General features: G+C 40.1%; 1 protein-coding gene across 1 annotated transcript in view; it reads right to left on the bottom strand.

Moving 5' to 3' along the window:
* galnt9 (polypeptide N-acetylgalactosaminyltransferase 9) overlaps window positions 1–18,968 on the bottom strand; it is a 99,038-nt gene that overhangs the window by 3,435 nt on the left and 76,635 nt on the right. Inside the window, exons 7-9 of the mRNA XM_031743673.2 lie at window positions 10,478–10,663; window positions 8,927–9,064; window positions 5,104–5,199 (exon numbers count right to left, since the gene is read on the bottom strand). Of these exons, the coding sequence (XP_031599533.1) occupies window positions 5,104–5,199; window positions 8,927–9,064; window positions 10,478–10,663 (420 nt within the window). The remainder of the gene's footprint in view (window positions 1–5,103; window positions 5,200–8,926; window positions 9,065–10,477; window positions 10,664–18,968) is intronic.

Raw genomic sequence — 18,968 nt, forward strand, 5'->3', positions numbered from 1 at the left:
GACTAAAATTCTAAACCTGGTAATGTTTTTGTAGCATTTTGCTTTGTATTAAGGTGCTTTACTTTACTTAATTTTAGCACTGAAATTTTTGCATGTTTGTCTGAGTGGAGGATTTTATAGAGCATGGATGGAGAAACTAGAAATGCACATGCTGTGTCTGTGGGTGATTGTTCATGTGAGAGGGGAGATCCATGTGGATTTTAATCCAATTTTCTGTCATAAAGAAGCACTCAGAACAAACAGGAAAACAATAAAGCACCATATCTTGGTTCACTTGAGGTCTACTGGAGCTGGCTGAGCTGATCACTGCGATACATATTTCATCAGCATCCTAGTAAAATATGCATCCAAATATGTGTATGGAACTCTCATTGCACAAGCGATGACATTCACATGCACATTTGAAACTCATTATTATTTATCTATTTGAAACTCACAATGGGAGACACAGTTTAATGACCTTTAGGCAGAGGTCATTATTGCAGATGGTCTTATTAAGAATTTTCTGTAGACCTCTTGGGTCTTTCAAGGTTTTAATGCTCTAAACAGATTTAATAAAGGTGTAAACTATGACTCGGCACAAGAAAAACTCCATATAATCCCCACTAATACCTGTTTACAGCTTAGTCTGGCAGCGTTTTATATGCTAATACATTTAAAATGAGTCCATAACAAATAATTAACGCGAGGAAATGATTCTGCCAAGCCAATTAACCTGTGGCTCATGCAGCAACATTACACACTCCATTGCGTTTCTGCAATCATCAGAGTTTTGCAGACATTTTTTGGAGGTCAAGCTAATAGCAAGTCTTCTTTGTCACGGTGATAGTGCAACTGTGGAGCAACTTCCTTGCTGCACCACAAAGTCATACCACAGTTTGTCTTGTGGCCAAGCCTCGAAACAGAGCGTGTGATTTTGTTAACATACACCAAAACCCTATTAAAATGTGCTGGCGAAACACTGCGAAAGCCTTTAAAATAGATCTGTTAATTTTTAAAAAAAAGGGTCACGCCAACTCTATCTGTTGTTTTTTATACTGCATGAAAAGCTTCTCTTTAAGTTCATTAACTGCCTTTAGCCATCTGAAGACAGCAGGACAGATATGTTGATAAATCTGCAGCCTCTTATCAGAGAAGTGTATCATTATTACACACAGCTGTCCACTCTGTTTCTTTTTATTAAATCACATGCAAATAATACTGGCCGACTATTGAATGAAACACGCACATCACTACGCACACAAGCCTGCTGACAGCTTCATACTCTGCCTGTGTTTGTGAGAGAAGCCAGATTACCAGAGGATCGTGATACAGCAAAGAAAGCAATACTAAAATTTTATCAGTGGACAATAAAATATTGCATCATTTGCTTTATGAAGCTAGATGCGCGCACACGCTAGTAGTGTAATGGGGCCGGCTCTGTGGCTCCACCACCATCCTTGCACTGCTGAACAAAAGTGAGACATTATCCATGATTTAGATTTCCACAGGGAGAGCGTGCAGACACTCACATCTCTGAAGCACAGCAAGAAGTTATTCTGATCAATTCGAAAATTTTTTATATCTTAAAAGGAGAAATTCTATAAATGACAACACTGAACACAGCTGGCTCAAAATAATGTCAGTCATCAGTGTAATCTAATGATGCAAAGAAATCAAATTCATTTCCATTTGTTTATTTCCCCCTGGGGAGCAGGATTAAGAGTTGATTGAGCTTTGCATTACTGACCCCATGGAGCTCTTTGCAGGGGAGGCCAGTGAGGTGGTTTGCATCACCAAAAACGAGAGCAGTTTGCAGGAAAGCTGGGAAATGTTTGAAAAATGATGCATGGGTAGCTTTTGCATGCATATCTTGAGAAGTGGATTTGGTTTCACTGTGCAAAAGAAAAATAAGCACAAAAACAGGACAAGGGCCTCCCACCCACAGCATCATGTGTTCTGGTATCTATTCAAGTAAAGGTTGTGCTGAGAAGATGCTTTCTCTTTTTTTCCCAACAGCATCCTCCTGCATATTCATATAATTGTTTCCTGGGAGTGCCCCAGTTTTCCAGTGTTTCCTTCAAATCCTGACCACATTTAAAATGAGTTTCGGATTTAATTTAATACCAAACTCCCAAGAGCTGCATGTTCTCCTCTCTTACCGTTAAAGAAAAATAAAACGCAGCATATTTAATCACATTCTGAAAACTTCTTCACTTTTTGTGTGTTTAAATCTAACCGCAGACATACTATATGTCAGCACTATAAGTGATTATGTTGACTGATCTTTTCACATTTTTAAATTAAAGCTTGCATATTATCTGTTTGCATGTTCATGTCATCTCATACTCCCCAGCTTCAATACTCTGACTCTGTTTGGAACCTGCATGGGGTTCAAGAGCTGATTAAGAGGACAGGAGGCAACATGCTGCCTTGTTATGTTTCATTCATTTTAAATGACTGCTGCACATGGATCACTGCTTATATCATGTATACGTATACAGTGTACATTATAGCAAAAAAGTTTCAGTCTGTTGGGGAGGCAGCTGTTCATTCCTGAATTCATTGTGCAGCATAACAACCACCGCCAAAATACAGCAGAATCAGAAAGATCTGTTCAGCAACAAGAAGAGAAACAGTCCCGCAACAGATGGCACGGACCCCACAGAGCCCTGATCTCAACATCATGGAGTCTGTCTGGGATGAAGAGACCTAAGCAACTGAAGTTGTCTCAGTATCCAAAAGAACTGCTGCAAATTCTCCAACCCAGCTGCAAAACCAGAGGACTTTGAGTACCTTGACAAAGTGCATGCATGTTTATCAGCGACAATAAAGGCAAGTGATGCTCACAGTACATATGAATTAAACTGAGATGAGCAACACTTAAGGAAAAATATAAAAAAATATGCAACAAATAAACAAACAACAAGCAAATACAGATATTAGTGCAAATACATATATTAGTGCAAATACATATATATATATATATATATATATATATATATATATATATATATATATATATGTATTAGTGCTATCAGCATTAATCTCATTAAAATGACGTTAACGCCATAACTGCATTAATGCGGCAAATCTCCGTTAACGAGTTACCACGGATCACCCCGTGCATGGGGCTGCATGGTGTCAACGCGTTAGCGCGTTTAGCTCGTTAACGCGTTGATGCTGTCCAGCGTCGTCCAGCACTAATATATGTATAGATAGATATAAAATCCAAAGCCATCAATAAAGCGTATGACACTGCGATGCTGCTTTCATTTCAAGATGTTCAAGTGCATCCATCTCCTCACAGGTTTCTCTTCAGCGTATATATTTTTAGTAGCCTAACTGCTGCACATTCCTTTCATATATACAAAACCCTAAAAGATGGATGTTGCTGCTCTAAAATTCACCACGTGGAGCCTTGAACTGAGCATTTTGGCTTTTGTCATCAAATTAGCAAAAAGAAAAAAATCTGACAAACGGAGCAAGAAGAGGGATGAGAAACTGAAGGACTTGCTCATACAGTAGCAACTTATCAAATACAGGGTAGCCATGCCCTAAAGCATACCCTACTTTATTGCCTATTTTGCTGTAAATGGGACCATAATTCACACAATGAGCACTGGGCTGTATCTAAGGGGTGAGGGACTTGAAAGTAGTAGGTTATTTTGATAACCTCATTAGGAAAAACTTTCTTACTTTACTTTTACTTCTTACTTTCTTTTGGTGTAATAAATAAAGTAAGGAGCACGGTCATTTTCTCACTGACAATCCAATCTGTCTTCCTTTTCAACAAGAAGAGCCACCGCTGCTGGCCATTCGATGGTATGTAGAGTTTGTAATTATTTGTTTTAGGGCTTTTTTTCTTTGCTTTTAAATAATGACAGTGTCAGATAGACAGAGGGGTGGAATGCTATATATATATCTGTAGCATATAGTCACACCCACACAGGTTAATTATCACATATTAAGGCCAATCTTGATTATATAACTTCACCTCTGTTACTTTTAAACTTTCATTGTTTTAGATAACAGGATGTTTAGCATTTGGCACGCTAACTGCCCGACTGCAGAAACTGACAATGATTGTTTAATTGTTGCTTAATAAGATGAACAGAGTGCCACTTATGACAGCAACAAGCTAGTCACATTGATTGGTTGTTAGGCTGTTATTATTAGTAAGCATGCTGTTAACTGACGATGTTGGCAAACTTCAGACAGTATAGTGATTACAGTTTGCTACAGAGGGCTGTGCTAAGCCTTTCTGGTGTATCTACTGAATCCAGACACTTTTGGACCGAGCAGGTCATTGCATTAACACTGACGCCAGTAGGAAAAGCACTCCTATGCAGATAAAGTCAAGAAATATTTTCAGGTCGAGTCACAGAGATTGAGAAGCTGTAGTTCACGTGGGTGCAGAATTTGAAGCCGAGACACCTTCAAGTCATGTTACATGGTAGGGGCAGAAGATTTCTGAAGATTTATTGTTGCTGCAGGAGCAAATGATAGGTCAAAACAGGTTTTGAGAGAATACTTGAAATATTTGCAGTGTCCAAACATAACTTAATCTTTAAAAAGTGAGAACACCGTGTAGTGAGTATTGGTTTTTCAAACTAGCATTAAGTTCACAGGATGCTAGTTCTCCCTCTATGTGTATTCTGAGGTAGACCTCTATTTAATTTAACCATGAGAATATTTGTAGTATATGCATCCCGCATTGCTTAAAAACCCCTAGAAGAGATGTGTGTGGTGGTCTATATTAATCAGCAAGAACCAATGGGAAGAACACATTTCTATTTATAGCATGTCTGTGCCTCACACTTACTATGTAAAACTTGACTTGGATGCTACATTGCCTAAAGGGGAGACTAATTACACTACATGCTCTTTATGTTTAGTGTTAAAATGCAAAATGTTTTGATTTAAAAAAATCTGCTACAGAATTTTCTGTAGGTTTCTGTATGTTAACCTTTTGCAAAGACACCCAATTTACAGACTTAAATGAGTAAGAATCAGTACAACGCACTGACAAACAGTTTAATTAATGGCATTACTGACTGTTGAATATCTGTATTGAAGACAGCAGTCAAAATAAACAGGAAATAGGGAAATATCTGGGCTGACCTGGGAGGACATGCCGTGGCAGGGGTACAGGATGGCTTTATCATCGTCCTCAGAACCCTGGTCCAGGCAGTAGCCGCTGGCCTTGCTGTTTCTCACCTGCAAGACAAACAAAAAAGATGTTGTTTCTATCAAGCTGCTGAGAGCTGCAGTATTTTACATATCCAATATTCTTAAAAACAAACAAACAAACAGCTTGTTTTGAAATATTCTTCATTTGAACATTTGAGTATTGGGTACAGGAGCAAACACAAAATTGTTCAAGTACATAAGCATCTGAGGAACCGTAGAACCACACAAGTTTACTCTATTCTATATTCTATTTGAGTCTATTTGATTCTAATGGTAGTGTACCCTCAACAACAGGAATGTGTTATATGTATACGGTTAGCATGGTGCCAGATTTTACCATCTCCTACACTCTGGGCCCTCTGTATTTAAATGCAGCAGAAGTCTCAATGAAACTATTCTCATTTACACATTTTACTGTATGTTGGATGTCTGTTGTCTGAAAATTGGAAAAGTATGAAACAGTGACTGAAATTAAGCTTGCAACACTTTTCCATTGCACGGAAAGTCCAGATATAATTCTTGGAAATGTCTTTTGACAAAATTACCATATACATAAGTTAAGGTTTGCCATGATTTTGGCTGTATTTAGATGTAAAATTATTAGTTTGAGTTATGTCTGGAAGGGAAAATGTTTTTTTTTTTTTCTCTCTCTCTCTGATTAATTCACATCGGTGTGGCTAGTGGAGAAAGTCTGCCTACAGGTCTTTCTGGTTGAATGCAATCTTTGCTTTTCTAGTTTTTGAGTTTGCTGCAGTTTGACTAGCTTTAAGGAACAAAACTAATTGTTTAAGTTATGAAAAAGTGTGCAGTTTGTTTAAAATATGTCATTTTGTCATATGTCAAAGCTCTGAACTTGATCTAAATGCCTATGCTCCTATATTTGTGGGATTATCCATGACATTTCAATTCAATTGTATATGTATATAACCAAATAACAACAACAGTCAACTCAAGGTGCTTTACATTTTAAGGTAAAGACCCTACAATAATAAAAATAATCCCAAAAAATAAGATGACCCCCTATGAGCAAGCGCTTGGCGACAGTGGGAAGGAAAAACTCCCCTTTAATAGGAAGAAAGAACCAAGCTCAGGAAGGAACTGGAGTGATGGGAGAAAGTGCATACGTATCAGGTACATAAGGTGTTAAGTACCACAAGGTATATTTTTTAAAATCAGGAATTTAAGAACATATTTGAGAAGATATTTCCCCCTAAAAAATAGATTAATAGCTTAACTCCATACTCCACCTCCACCCACCAGTGGGGTGCACCTCACAGTTTGTGAACCACTGGTGTATGTGAAAGGAGAAGCTGATAGAGACAAGCTCGCTGAGTATTATCGAGCAGTTTTCTTACTGCCTCTCTTCTCAGCCTTTTCGGTCGGCTCCTGTCTTTCTTTTCCATTTTATTTACAGATTAGTGTAGGTGGGATTTAATTCTCCTTTAGGCACAGTCTATGCAGTGAAGAAGAGAGAGAAAGGGGTGCGAGCACTGCAGATAGTACAGTAGCAAATGCTCAACAAGACAATAGTAATGGCAGCTCTCTGGGACACATTTTAATTTGTCTGTTGGATGGTTATTGTTGAACAACTAATCTTACTCTTCACATTTTTTAGTGTCAATCTAGAAAAAAGTCTAGAAGAAAGTGACTAAACCAGGGAAAATACTTCTTTAGCATTGATTTTAATGAGAAAACAGCCTAAAGACGATCCCTGTGAGCTGAGAAAACTGGGGAAATATGAAGATTTTGTACAAAATGTTACCCCATGAAAATGGCCCAACATTATATAATTTAATAAATTACTGGTTTCACATTTGGTTCAAACCAAAATAATAGTATCAGAGCAGCCTTTCAAAACCTATTATTATTTATTATCTATGAAGGTAGATAATAGTCTCTTGAATGTGAGCCACCATTTAATTCCTCTGTGCATGTCACAATACCTCTGTGATACTAGATCCACTGTGGTTTGTTCACACAGCAGTCTTCACAGAGGCTGTATTTTCTCAAAGCGATGACTGAGCTTTGATAGATATTATCGGGACGCGACCAGTCCCAGTTCAGTCTCCCCCCCTGTCCCCCAGACCTGCAGATGATGCATTGAGCATGAGCTCCATGTTCGGTGTGATTTGAATGAGTAAGGCTTCAATTCCAGGTTGCGACATGTCTATCATGTAGTTTTGTCAGGGAGGGTTCCACTCGGCTGGTCTGGTCAGCACGGCCGAGCGCGGTGCTGATGCTCGGTGACAGATGAGGCTCACTTCTGCTCTGCCGGCTGTGTGGCTAGACAAGGTAAATGTTACCCAGCTTGTCGACAGATCTGAAATAGTGCCACTTAAGTTAATGCCACTCTGAGGAATCCATCTGGGTGCCAGAGCCAAAACAGGCAGTAGAGGGAACAAAAGGGGGAGTAAATTCATAGGGCTTTGATGAATTGTGAATTCTGATATGCAGCATATTGATTAGGCTGTTCTTTTGTTCCCACCTATTTGCCTGTCCATCTGTCTGTGAGTGGGATTTTGTAAAAACCAGGCCAGATGTGGTAAAAAAAGAGAAAAGAAAAAAAGGTTTTAATAATTCAGTCAGACCAGCAGCTTGTGAAGAGGCACGCCAGACAACACCCTAGGCTGTTAAGGGGGCCCCCAACAGTTGTCCTCAGTAGGAAACCTCCCCAAGGGCAGACGAAAAATCCCATCAGTTCCAGAATGGGAGAGTGTGTCGCATTGCTTTAATAAGCATTATTGTGATGTGAGGTTTGCAGTTACTACTTTGTAATTTAAACCCATACATAGATGAATATTGCATTATTTATGGTTGACTAATAAATGATTATGATATTTGATCAGACTATTAGCCTTGGCAGTGATCTGCTCTTTTTCCCAATGCCCTTCTAGTTTTCCAGGCGTCCATTGCTGAAATTGATATGAGGTAAACAATGCGTCTCAGCGAACCTCCAAATAGTGTCGGAGTCAGGAGCGTGTTCAATTCTTCAACCTGTTATAATCCTGTTGTCTTCCCCCCACTGTGCTGCGTGCATAGCCAAGCCCAATCAAATTAAAATGGAAAACTAATAAAGTATTTGATTAAAACTCATTATGAGGAACTGGTACAAATCCTGTGTGGTGATGTTGCAATTCCGTAGCAATATCATACACTTACCTTAGACTAGCTACACTCAAATCATTTGTTTTTTTCTAAGATGTACCACTCCATCACATTAAAGCTATCGGTCATCATCACATGTCACAAAACATCCTAATAATTCACTCCTTTATTTCTCTGATTTATTTGTAGGATCAGCCTTCCTGCCTCAGCTTTCACATCCTCTGCAAACTCCAGTGGTGTGAAAAAGTCTTTGCCCCCTTCCTGATTTCCAAGAGTTTTGAACATTTGTCACACTTACATGTTTCAGATCATCAAACAAATTTTATTATTAGACAAAGAAAACCTGAGTACATGCAAAATTCTGTGTTTAAATGTTGATTTCATTGATTAAGGGAGAAAAGTTCAAACCTACCTGGTCCTATGTGAAAAAATAAGTGCCCCTCTTGTTAAATCATGAATTATTTGTGATTAACCCCAGTGTAAATAACACAAAGGCACGTCTCACATTTGCCAAAAAACATCACGATGATCCCCAAGACATCTGGGAATATCGTATCTGGAAAGTTGAACTGGAAGGTGTTTGTCCCCTGATGATATGGCAAAATCAGTGTTTACTTTCAATCATTTCCTTAATAAATGTCTTCCTCACCTCGCCATATGTGATGGTGTTGTTATAGATTCGCATCTCTGGGTAGACGTGTTCAAGGTACCAGCGGAAACTCCGACATTGCAGCCTTTTCCTTAAGGCCAAGCGCTCCGAGACATCCCCGAAATCAACCCCAGGGTTCTGTCAACAAATGGTACAAAAAAAAGACAAACAAAAACGAAAAAAGCCTCTTAGCCAGCAGGCATTTTAATTATCAGAATGAAAGCTGCTTGAGAAGTGGAATATGCGAGAGTGTCGAGGTGCTGAAAAGACCAACCTTTTAGTTAAGAGATGGATAGATGCACCTGTCATGAAGGACCTTCATTGTTCTTTCATTACACGTGATCTGTGCCGAGCAAACTCTAATCAGCTGCTTAATTATGAGCCCTCACGGCCATGCCGGCATTACGGAGGTGGCTTCTCAGATTGATTGGGGGAATGCCTAACAGCCGCACTACCTGGCACTGAGGCTTGATTCAGACGCATGCACACACACATGCACACACACATGCAGCCATCTACTTTTCAGTCAGTCCGCCCCCATCTGTGTTGGAATCCACAGTCAGCTGCTGAACGTGCTTCCAACATCTGTTAATAATGAATTCTAGATGGAAATATTCGCTTTTTGTAGCCACCATAAAGCGACACTAAAAAATGCATTCAATTTCAGTGAGATGTTGTTTGGTGTTTGGACTTGGCGCTGGCCGCTCTGGTGAATCATAAAGCCTTCCCCCACCAAGGTAATTGTGCTCTCAGCAGGTACCTTAGACAATAACGAAAATCAGTGATTGTGTATCAGGGGAGGCTGGGAGGAGAGAGAGGGGGGCAGATGGAATAATCGTAGTTAGGCCTTTCTACTGTACACAAAATAACTCTGCGCCACAGGACAGCTGAGGTAATAACATGCCATGCCACTGTGCTTGTAATTACACTCAAGAAGGGATGTGGTCTGATTGACTACTTTGTCAAAGGTGCTGCCACCCCCAGCTCCTGCATTTCAACTCAACGTTTCCAGGCAGCATGCAGGCATCAGCAGCGTGCCACACCAGTGTGTGACTAGCCCACATCCTGTAATTATTTTGTTAGGCACATCAGTGAGCTGTGTTGGACGGCTTTTTTGAGGCCTTCACTGATGTCCTTCACTGACTCTCATCTCATTCTGCATGGCTGAAGAGGCAATTAGGATTCAATATTAAACTCTTTATTAATGAAAGTAGCTGTTTATTATTTTGCAGGTCATCTCCGTAGACTCTTGAAAGCAATTAAATGAAACTGATCCGTATGAAACTAGACTGATTGGAAACGAGGCTCATCTACTTCATTTGATGTACCTCTCTCATCTGTTTGGAAAGAGCATCTACTGCTTTCTGCCTGTGCTCTGCTGCCAGTGTGAAGGTCAAAAGTGATGAAATCTGAATTTTGAATTTCTATTGACTAGTGTCTCCAGAGCCCCGGGTTGCATGTCTGAATGAGCAAGTGTGACGGGAGGAGACGGGGCAAAAGAGAGCTTGTGGATTTGAATGAGGGTGTAATCTAAGACAGAGAAAAACTTACATTCATGGGAATGTTCCAGGCCATGTAGACGTGGGATTTGTATTCATCCATCCACACCTCAGCGGCTCGCAGGGCATTGCGCTTGGCGTAGTAATCTATGTCATTGTTGTAGGGTTTTTTGGTGCGCTCGATGTGGGCCACTCTGGCGCACGGGAGGACTTCCATGCTCCCACCACACTGCCACACCTACACAGCAGAAAGAAAGAGTTCAGATCAACAGCTACTCAGCTCCCGCCTAATATAGAGGCCATTTCAACTACAGGCATTGAGGTTCAAGGATAATTAATTTAATTGATACAAAAAATACTGGTTTGCTGGTTATTACAACTTAGTTTTGACTTATGTAGAGCTGGCTATTATTCCTTATTCCCTTGCTCATAATAGATGTCTATATAATCTGATGTCTTTTTGGAAATACAGAAATCATCCCTCACTGGCTATAAAACTCAGATTCTACTACAGAAAGGTATATTTTGTATATAGTATGAAAAATGAAAAAGGAAACTGTGTCGATCAAAGGCTACAATATTGGACAGAAATGAATTCCACTTCAGAGCAAAAATATTCATTAAAATATGAAGATAAATGTTGAAAAGCCACATGCAAACAGCCTTGGTAGAAGCACAAATGAGGACTAAAATAAATGCATTAGATTTTTTTTAATGACTTCTCATAGTGGAGTGAACAAGGTCAAACAGGCATCTTCATTAATTTGTCCATGGTATCATGGTCATACTTGAGCTTGCTGCAATTTATCTCCATCAGTGAACATGCATAAGATACATGCATCGACACATAGAAATCTGCTACACATTTAAGGTCACAATCTTAATCCACTATTCAAAGTGACAGAGTGCAGCATAGGTTATCATTGTTAAAGAGGACAGACATACTTGCAATCAGTTTACAGCTATGTTATGTCCTCATCTTCTTGTTTCTAACATAGCACACGTGTTCCCAAAGATGCATTTAGTTGTTACATTATGTCCATTATTTATTTATATTATTTGCTGAAGTGAGCGACAAAATGAGTGATAAATGGATTTGTAAGCCTACGGCTCATATTGTAGATACAGTCTTCATAGAGGTACCTATGACAACTGGAGAACTCTGATGCCACGGAGAGCTGTGCATATGACACTGAAAAAGAGGGATATACTGCTTGAAGCCAGGCAGTGAAAAATGCTATCTTTAAAAGCATCAATCACAGCTCAGAATACTGATTGATCGCAGACTGTGTGATGTTGTGACCCTCGACTGACATACTCAATGGAAAGCTACAGTGGCAGGCAGTCACATGGGAGTAATGCACCCATTTCTTTCAGTGCCAGAAAAGATTTGAATTTTAAAACCCTGTAAAAACACATCTCTGCCATGGTGTTACAAAGTGCCTAAGCAGTTTCTCATGCCGTATCACTGGAAGGCCACAGCATATGGTATGTCCTTCCAGCCGTACAAAATATCACCGCCTCCACCACCCACAGTCTCATAATGACAATTGCCACAAAGCGTAACAGATGTTCTCATTCATTAACTTCTCTATGACCCCAAAACGATACCCCCCTGCTTGGCGTTTAAGGAAAATGCTGCTGCAAAACTATTTTCTCAATTAAGTGCAGATCTGGGATGATGCCTGTTTTCTGCACATCATGCTTATTGAATGTCATGTGAAAAGATGTGAATAAATTCAGCGTCTGTTTTTTGGTCATGTTCCAAATAATGATATATGATTCAAACTCTTGATCTGTCTTTCCTTCCATGATTCTTATTGTAAGACTAAAAGAGTACTACTGAACTCTGAAGGCACTTCATGATGCCATTTGGAAACCTCAAAGTGCTAGGCAAAGGCCCTTCCCCCAATGAAAAGAGTATATTAGTATGGTAATTTAAATATATTCAGAGATTCCTGCTCCCAGTGATTTATTATTAACAACCTGTGACCAGATGCAATCAAGAAATGTTTGACGTGTGTAGCTGGATGTTTATATGTAGGCCAGATCATCAGTGAGTAGTGCCAAGTATTGGGGAGATATGACAGGATAGTTAGGTCAAGGACAAGTATGGATTTTTTTATATGAAGTTCTTAAAATATGTCTCCATTTGTAAACTATCTATCAACCCCTAACCTCTATGGCAGGATACGCAACTCCAGGCTTCGAGTGCCGGTGTCCTGCAGGCTTTAGATATCACCCTTGGTCAACACACCTGAATCAAATAATTAGTTCGTTATGAGGCCTCTGGAGAACTTCAAGACATGTTGAGGAAGTAATTTAGCAATTTGAATCATCTGTTGGATCAAGGACACATCTAAAACCTGCAGGACAGCGGCACTTGAGGCCTGGGGTTGCCTACCCCTGCTCTATGGGATGGTAGCGTCTCTCCCGAGATTGTCCCCACATATTTTAATCCATCCATCCATTCATCCATCCATTCTTCCATCCATCCATCAATCCATCCATCCTGCCATCCATTCTTCCAACCATCCATCCAACCATGCATTCTTCCAACGATCCATCCTTCCATCCATTCTTCCAACCATCCATCCTTCCATGCATTCTTCCAACCATCCATCCTTCCATCCATTCTTCCAACCATCCATCCTTCCATCCATTCTTCCAACCATCCAACCTTCCATCCATTCTTCCAACCATCCATCCTTCCATGCATTCTTCCATCCATCCATCAATCCATCCATCCTGCCATCCATTCTTCCAACCATCCATCCAACCAACCATGCATTCTTCCAACCATCCATCCTTCCATCCATTCTTCCAACCATCCATTCTTCCATGCATTCTTCCAACCATCCATCCTTCCATCCATTCTTCCAACCATCCATCCTTCCATGCATTCTTCCAACCATCCATCCTTCCATCCATTCTTCCAACCATCCATCCTTCCATCCATTCTTCCAACCATCCATCCATCGATCCATTCTTCCAACCATCCATCCTTCCATCCATTCCCGCTTATCTGGGTTTGGGCCGCAGGGCCAACAGTCTAAATAGCATAGCCCAGTCTTTACTCAACTGGCAACCTCTTCCAGCTCATCCGGGGGGATGCAGAATTGTGAGAGATACAACCTCTCCAGCGTCGAGGACATGCTCAAAACCCCTTGCCTAGGAGGCATCCTACACAGATGGCCAAAGCACCTGAACTGGTTCCTTTTGACCCCATCAGCATTTTTACCAATCCCTGGATTTGTTCATTAAGGGAAAAAAACTGGCTGTACAATATAATGTAAGTTACGTTTTTGTTATTCTCAATAAATCTAATGAAATGTTGTTTGAATAAACCAAAGAGATGTGTCTAAACAGCTTTTTTCTTATAAAATATTATTCAAGCTGTGGTGTATAGTGCATCATTTTGGGACTAGTTTAATCCACATTGTTCCTTTGATATTCTGGCAGCAAGGCGGAATACGTGGGCTTGACTCAAAATAAACTACTGTACAGTGTTCACTGTAATGAAGAAACATGTCACCCAGGGAAACTGCATGACTCAGTTGTTCTTTAATTGTTTACAACAACAGAGCTTAATGGCACAGGCAAAAAAAGATGTTTTGGGTATGTGCATTCTTTTTAGTGGGCTAAATTCATTAGTGGCTTGTGTAAATTTCAGAATAGGAAATATATGGAAAATTCTCATTTTATGAAAGAATGGATATGTCAGTTCACATTAAAACTACAGACACCCCGAGTTTACACGTTTCCGTAGTGCTAAAGGAAGTCTGTGAGGTTGTGCTTAATTGTATGTTAGTAAGGGCAATCACAGCATCTGTCCTCTCACGCTGAAAACCTCAGTTGCTTCATCTGTATCAGTGGTGAAGTAGTTCGCTGGGGCTGACCTGAGCTTAAAAACCTCTATTGACTGACTGACCCCTCTTCTTCACTCCTGATGATCCACAATGACCTTGGCCTAAAAAATCCATTAGTGCTTTGGAGCAGGGTTTACCTGGTTTGCTGCTGCTCATGACAAATGCTGTTTTTCTGCAACAGTCTTCACGGTTGGCGACTTTGTGTGGGTGTGAGTGCAATACCGATTTAATGGGAAGCCTTTAGTCCCTGCAGATCCCGCCCCTTGCCTATGGAAACATAGTAAGCTCTGTGTAATGCTGTCTTTCTTTGGTTTCCTGCTCCAAATCGATTGTGTGTGAGTAAAACTATCAGTGTTTTAACCACTTATGAAGCACTCGTGGATAATTGAAAATGTGTACAAGTGAGATTGCGGTTAGCAGCTTTCCTGGCACTGAAAGCAAACTGCTGATCAATATTCCCTCAACCACTTGCAAGGGTCAGAAAGCTGTGTGCTAACCAGTTGGCTAAACAGACTAAAGCTTTATTGCATTACTTTAAACTTTAATCTTTAAGCTTCTGAACTTCTGAACTCGTATTCAGCTGAGTCTCTCTCTCTCAGGTCTGTCACAGTTCAGAGGATCGGGCGCTGCTCTTGTGGCGACCTGCAGCGGGTGTTTATTGGCGTTTTTTTTTCTTTCTCCTTTTTCCTTTTCTTTCTCTTTTTGTTTTTGTTTTTAACTTTGTTTTAACTCTGTTTCTAACTGTGGTTTTAACTTTTTGCCGAGATGGAGATCTTTTACACCTTAGTTTTATTGTTGTTGGCGATATTCACCTGGAGTCATTCACTCTCACTGACAATCACTTATACACGCGAGGAACTACTTGGATTACGGTGGTCCTGTTTGTCTATGCACGACTCTTCTAATGCTCGGACAGATGTGATTCTTGGTGAGGATTTATTTGCCCAGTCAAAGACTAATTTTGGAAAGCCCCGCCGCTTGAGAAAACGCGGAAAGAAAGGCGGCGTGCGTCAGCGTGTAAGAAAACTTCGGAGGAAGAATCGTGTTCCTCTGCCTTCTATGATTCTGGCCAATGTCCAATCTCTTAGGAACAAAACGGATGAATTACAAGGAAATGTGCTTCATCTACGGGAATACAGGGAGGCCTGTCTGATGGCGCTTACCGAGACGTGGCTGACCGATATGGACAGTGACACTTCATTGCGAATCAGCGGCTTTGGGACCCCTGTCAGATTGGATCGGAACTGTGGAGTAACACGCAAATCTCACGGAGGAGGGGTATGTTTGTACATCAACCAGGGCTGGTGTAATAACTTTACTGTGCGGGAGCGGTTGTGTCTTCCTGACATCGAGCTCCTTTCAGTATCTGTCAGGCCTTTTTACTTACCGAGGGAGTTCCCTCAAATTTTTGTCACTGTTGTTTACATTCATCCTAAAGCTGACGTTAAAGTTGCTGCTGACGCCATTTTTAAAGTGGTACACAATCTGCAGACTCTCTCTCCGGATGCTCCTAATTTTATTCTTGGTGATTTTAACAACTGTAATCTTAAGAAATCACTGAACAATTTCTTTCAATATGTCACTTGTCCTACAAGGCATAACAAAACGCTGGATTTGTGTTATGGACCAATTAAGGGGGCATATAAGTCTGTAGCTGGACCTTCTCTAGGTTCTTCGGATCACAATGTTATTCACCTCCTCCCTGCTTACAGATCTGTGATTAGGAGGGAGAAGGCCTGTGTGAAGCGGACTAATGTCTGGACAAAAGACAGTTGTGTTGCCCTTCAGGGGTGTTTTGATTGCACTGACTGGTCCTTGTTTCAAGAGAGCACCTCTGATTTGGATGAACTCACTGATGTGGTGTGTAGCTACATCTCTTTTTGCAAAGACTCTGTGATTCCAGTCAGAGAATTTAAGACTTTCCCTAATAACAAACCGTGGCTCTCTAAAGATATTAAGGATCTGATTCTTAAAAGGAAAATTGCTTTTAACGAGGGAGACATGCCCACTGAGAGAATATTGAGGAAGGAGGTGAGGGCTGCAATAAAGATTGCCAAGATGAGGTACAGAAATAAGATTGAGGCAGAACTCAGCAGTAACAACCTCAAAAGAGCTTGGCTTGGTATGAAAACAATGGCAGGGCTACATACGAAAGGTAAAAGTAGTATTACCCTAGGGGGGTTTACCTCTGACAAACATCTGGCTGACAGTCTTAACAGTTTTTACCTTCGTTTTGAGAACTATGACTGTTCTAGGCAGACCAGCACACTGAGGGAAAAGACTATCACTCCCCCATCAATTTGTATTGATGAGAGGGGGGTAGCTAATCTTTTTAGACACACTAAAAGCAAGTGTCCTGGACCTGACAACATCTGTGGACAGGTACTGAGAACTTGTGCTGATCAGCTGAGTGGGATTTTTCACCATATCTTCTCACTTTCTTTAGAGCTACAGACAGTACCTAAGATTTGGAAACATGCCGTCATTGTTCCAGTTGCTAAGGGCAGTTCTCCTAAGGTACTGAATGATTTTAGGCCCGTGGCTCTGACTTCTTTAGTGATGAAGTCATTTGAGAAGATAATTAAGAAGGAGATTTTAATGCATGTTGAACACCATCTTGACCCCTTCCAGTTTGCCTATAGAGCAGGGAGAGGTGTGGAGGATGCTGTTGTCACACTCCTGCATCTCTTGTATAAGCATCTTGAGGCCCCCACACCCATGCAAGATTATTATTTGCTGACTTTTCATCTGCATTTAATACAATTCAACCCTTCTTACTTGCTGACAGGCTTTACAATCATTTCAAACTTGACACTAGTCTGGTCGGCTGGGTGACAGACTTTCTGACTAATAGGTCACAATGCGTGAGGGTGAATCATGTATTTTCTGATGTGCTCTCCTCCTCTACTGGATCACCCCAGGGTTGTTGCCTCTCTCCCTTCTGTTCATTCTGTACACAAATGAGTGTCGCAGCAATTTCTCGAACAGACATATCCTGAAGTTTGCTGACGACACAGTAATCGTCAGTCTTCTAGTGGGGATGAGTCAGGCCATGGACAGGTTGTAGATGATTTTGTGAATTGGTGTGATGAGTCCTTCCTTTCACTTAATGTGTCAAAAACTAAAGACATGATTATTGATTTTAGGAAGTCCTCTTATAGCTCATCACCCACTATCATTAAAACTGCCGATATTGGGATAGTTGAGAGTTATAAATATCTGGGTGTGGTACTTGACCATAAACTGTGTTTTGAATCTCATGCTGATGCCACTACTAAAAAGTTCAACAAAGACTGTTCTTTTTAAGGAAAATGGGATCTTTTAATGTCTCATCTGAGATGTTGTCTTTGTTTTATAGAAGTTTTATTGAATCTGTGATGTCTTTTTGTATCGCTGCCTGGTTTGGTAACCTGACAGTGAAGAATAAGAATCGGTTGGGACTTCTGGTAAAACCGCTAGCAAAATTTCAGGGCGCTGGCTAGATGGACTTTTGGCCAGCTACAATAGAAATGTGCTTAGAAAGGCTCATTCTATTATTAATTGTGTGAACCATCCACTTCACAGCGAGTTTGAGTTGTTGCCTTCCGGCCGCCGCTTTAGGGTACCTCCGAGGAGGACAAAAAGACTCCAGGTCTCTTTTATCCCTACTGCATCTTGTCTCCTTAATGGCAAATAACTGTCCTTGAACCTTCTATCATTATTATTGTTATTATTATTTATAGTATTGTTCTGTTCATTTTTATCCTGCTGCTAAACTAATTTCCCCTTGTGGGACAATAAAGAAATTGAATTGAATTGAATTGAATTGAATTGAATCAAGTAGAGTTTCTTGTCCAAAATAAATGCATTTGTTTGTCTATAAGGAGCGGAAGACAAATTATTTTTAATTTTTTAATTTCCATATTACAAATAAATACATAAATAAATAAAATACACTGAGTACCAGCTGTTTCTCTTCTTTGCTTAAGCATGGCAACAGTAATATACTCCACTGCTCATTATTTCCCTTGTAACAGCCAGACCTTTCATCTTATCTCTATAAGTAGCTCTCATTTTAATTATATTACTGTATATTTCACAGCAGGATTTGTTGCAAATTAAAAAGCCATCTAAACTCCCACAAACTATTAGAAAGTATGTATATAAAAAGATTCTGTTTAACTTGTGCACATTTTTCTTTAATTATTGCAGGTGTTTCTAATTTATAGGACTGAAAAAGACACATTTCAACAAGAGCAACAAAAAGAGTCCTGATCAAATGGACCTGCTTTATGGTGTTTTAAGCATAACATTTCCTGTGCTTCCTCTATGGTGAAACCTGACTGGCTCTGGATGTTTTCTGCATGCATTTTATCTAATGTGGTTTACCTTTATTGGTAATATCATTTAACCTTAATTATTATATTCATTATTGTTTAACATTATAATTACAATTTATTTAATCATATCAAATCACATTATCATGACAATACAAGTGAATGGAAAGGGAGTAATATCGGTGCCCTAGTTTGAAGGGACCTTTCAAGCACAGGTTTCTAATACAGTGAACTTCATTTGATCCAAGTGGACAACGGCTGCCTCGATTTGTTTTCTGCACAATTCATTTCTATCTGGACTACAATCTTCTCAAAGTCATTTTGATCCTCTATCAATTATTTACTGCATTTGTCAGTG

This window comes from Oreochromis aureus, linkage group 12, assembly GCF_013358895.1.
Source record: "Oreochromis aureus strain Israel breed Guangdong linkage group 12, ZZ_aureus, whole genome shotgun sequence".
Lineage (NCBI taxonomy): Eukaryota > Metazoa > Chordata > Actinopteri > Cichliformes > Cichlidae > Oreochromis > Oreochromis aureus.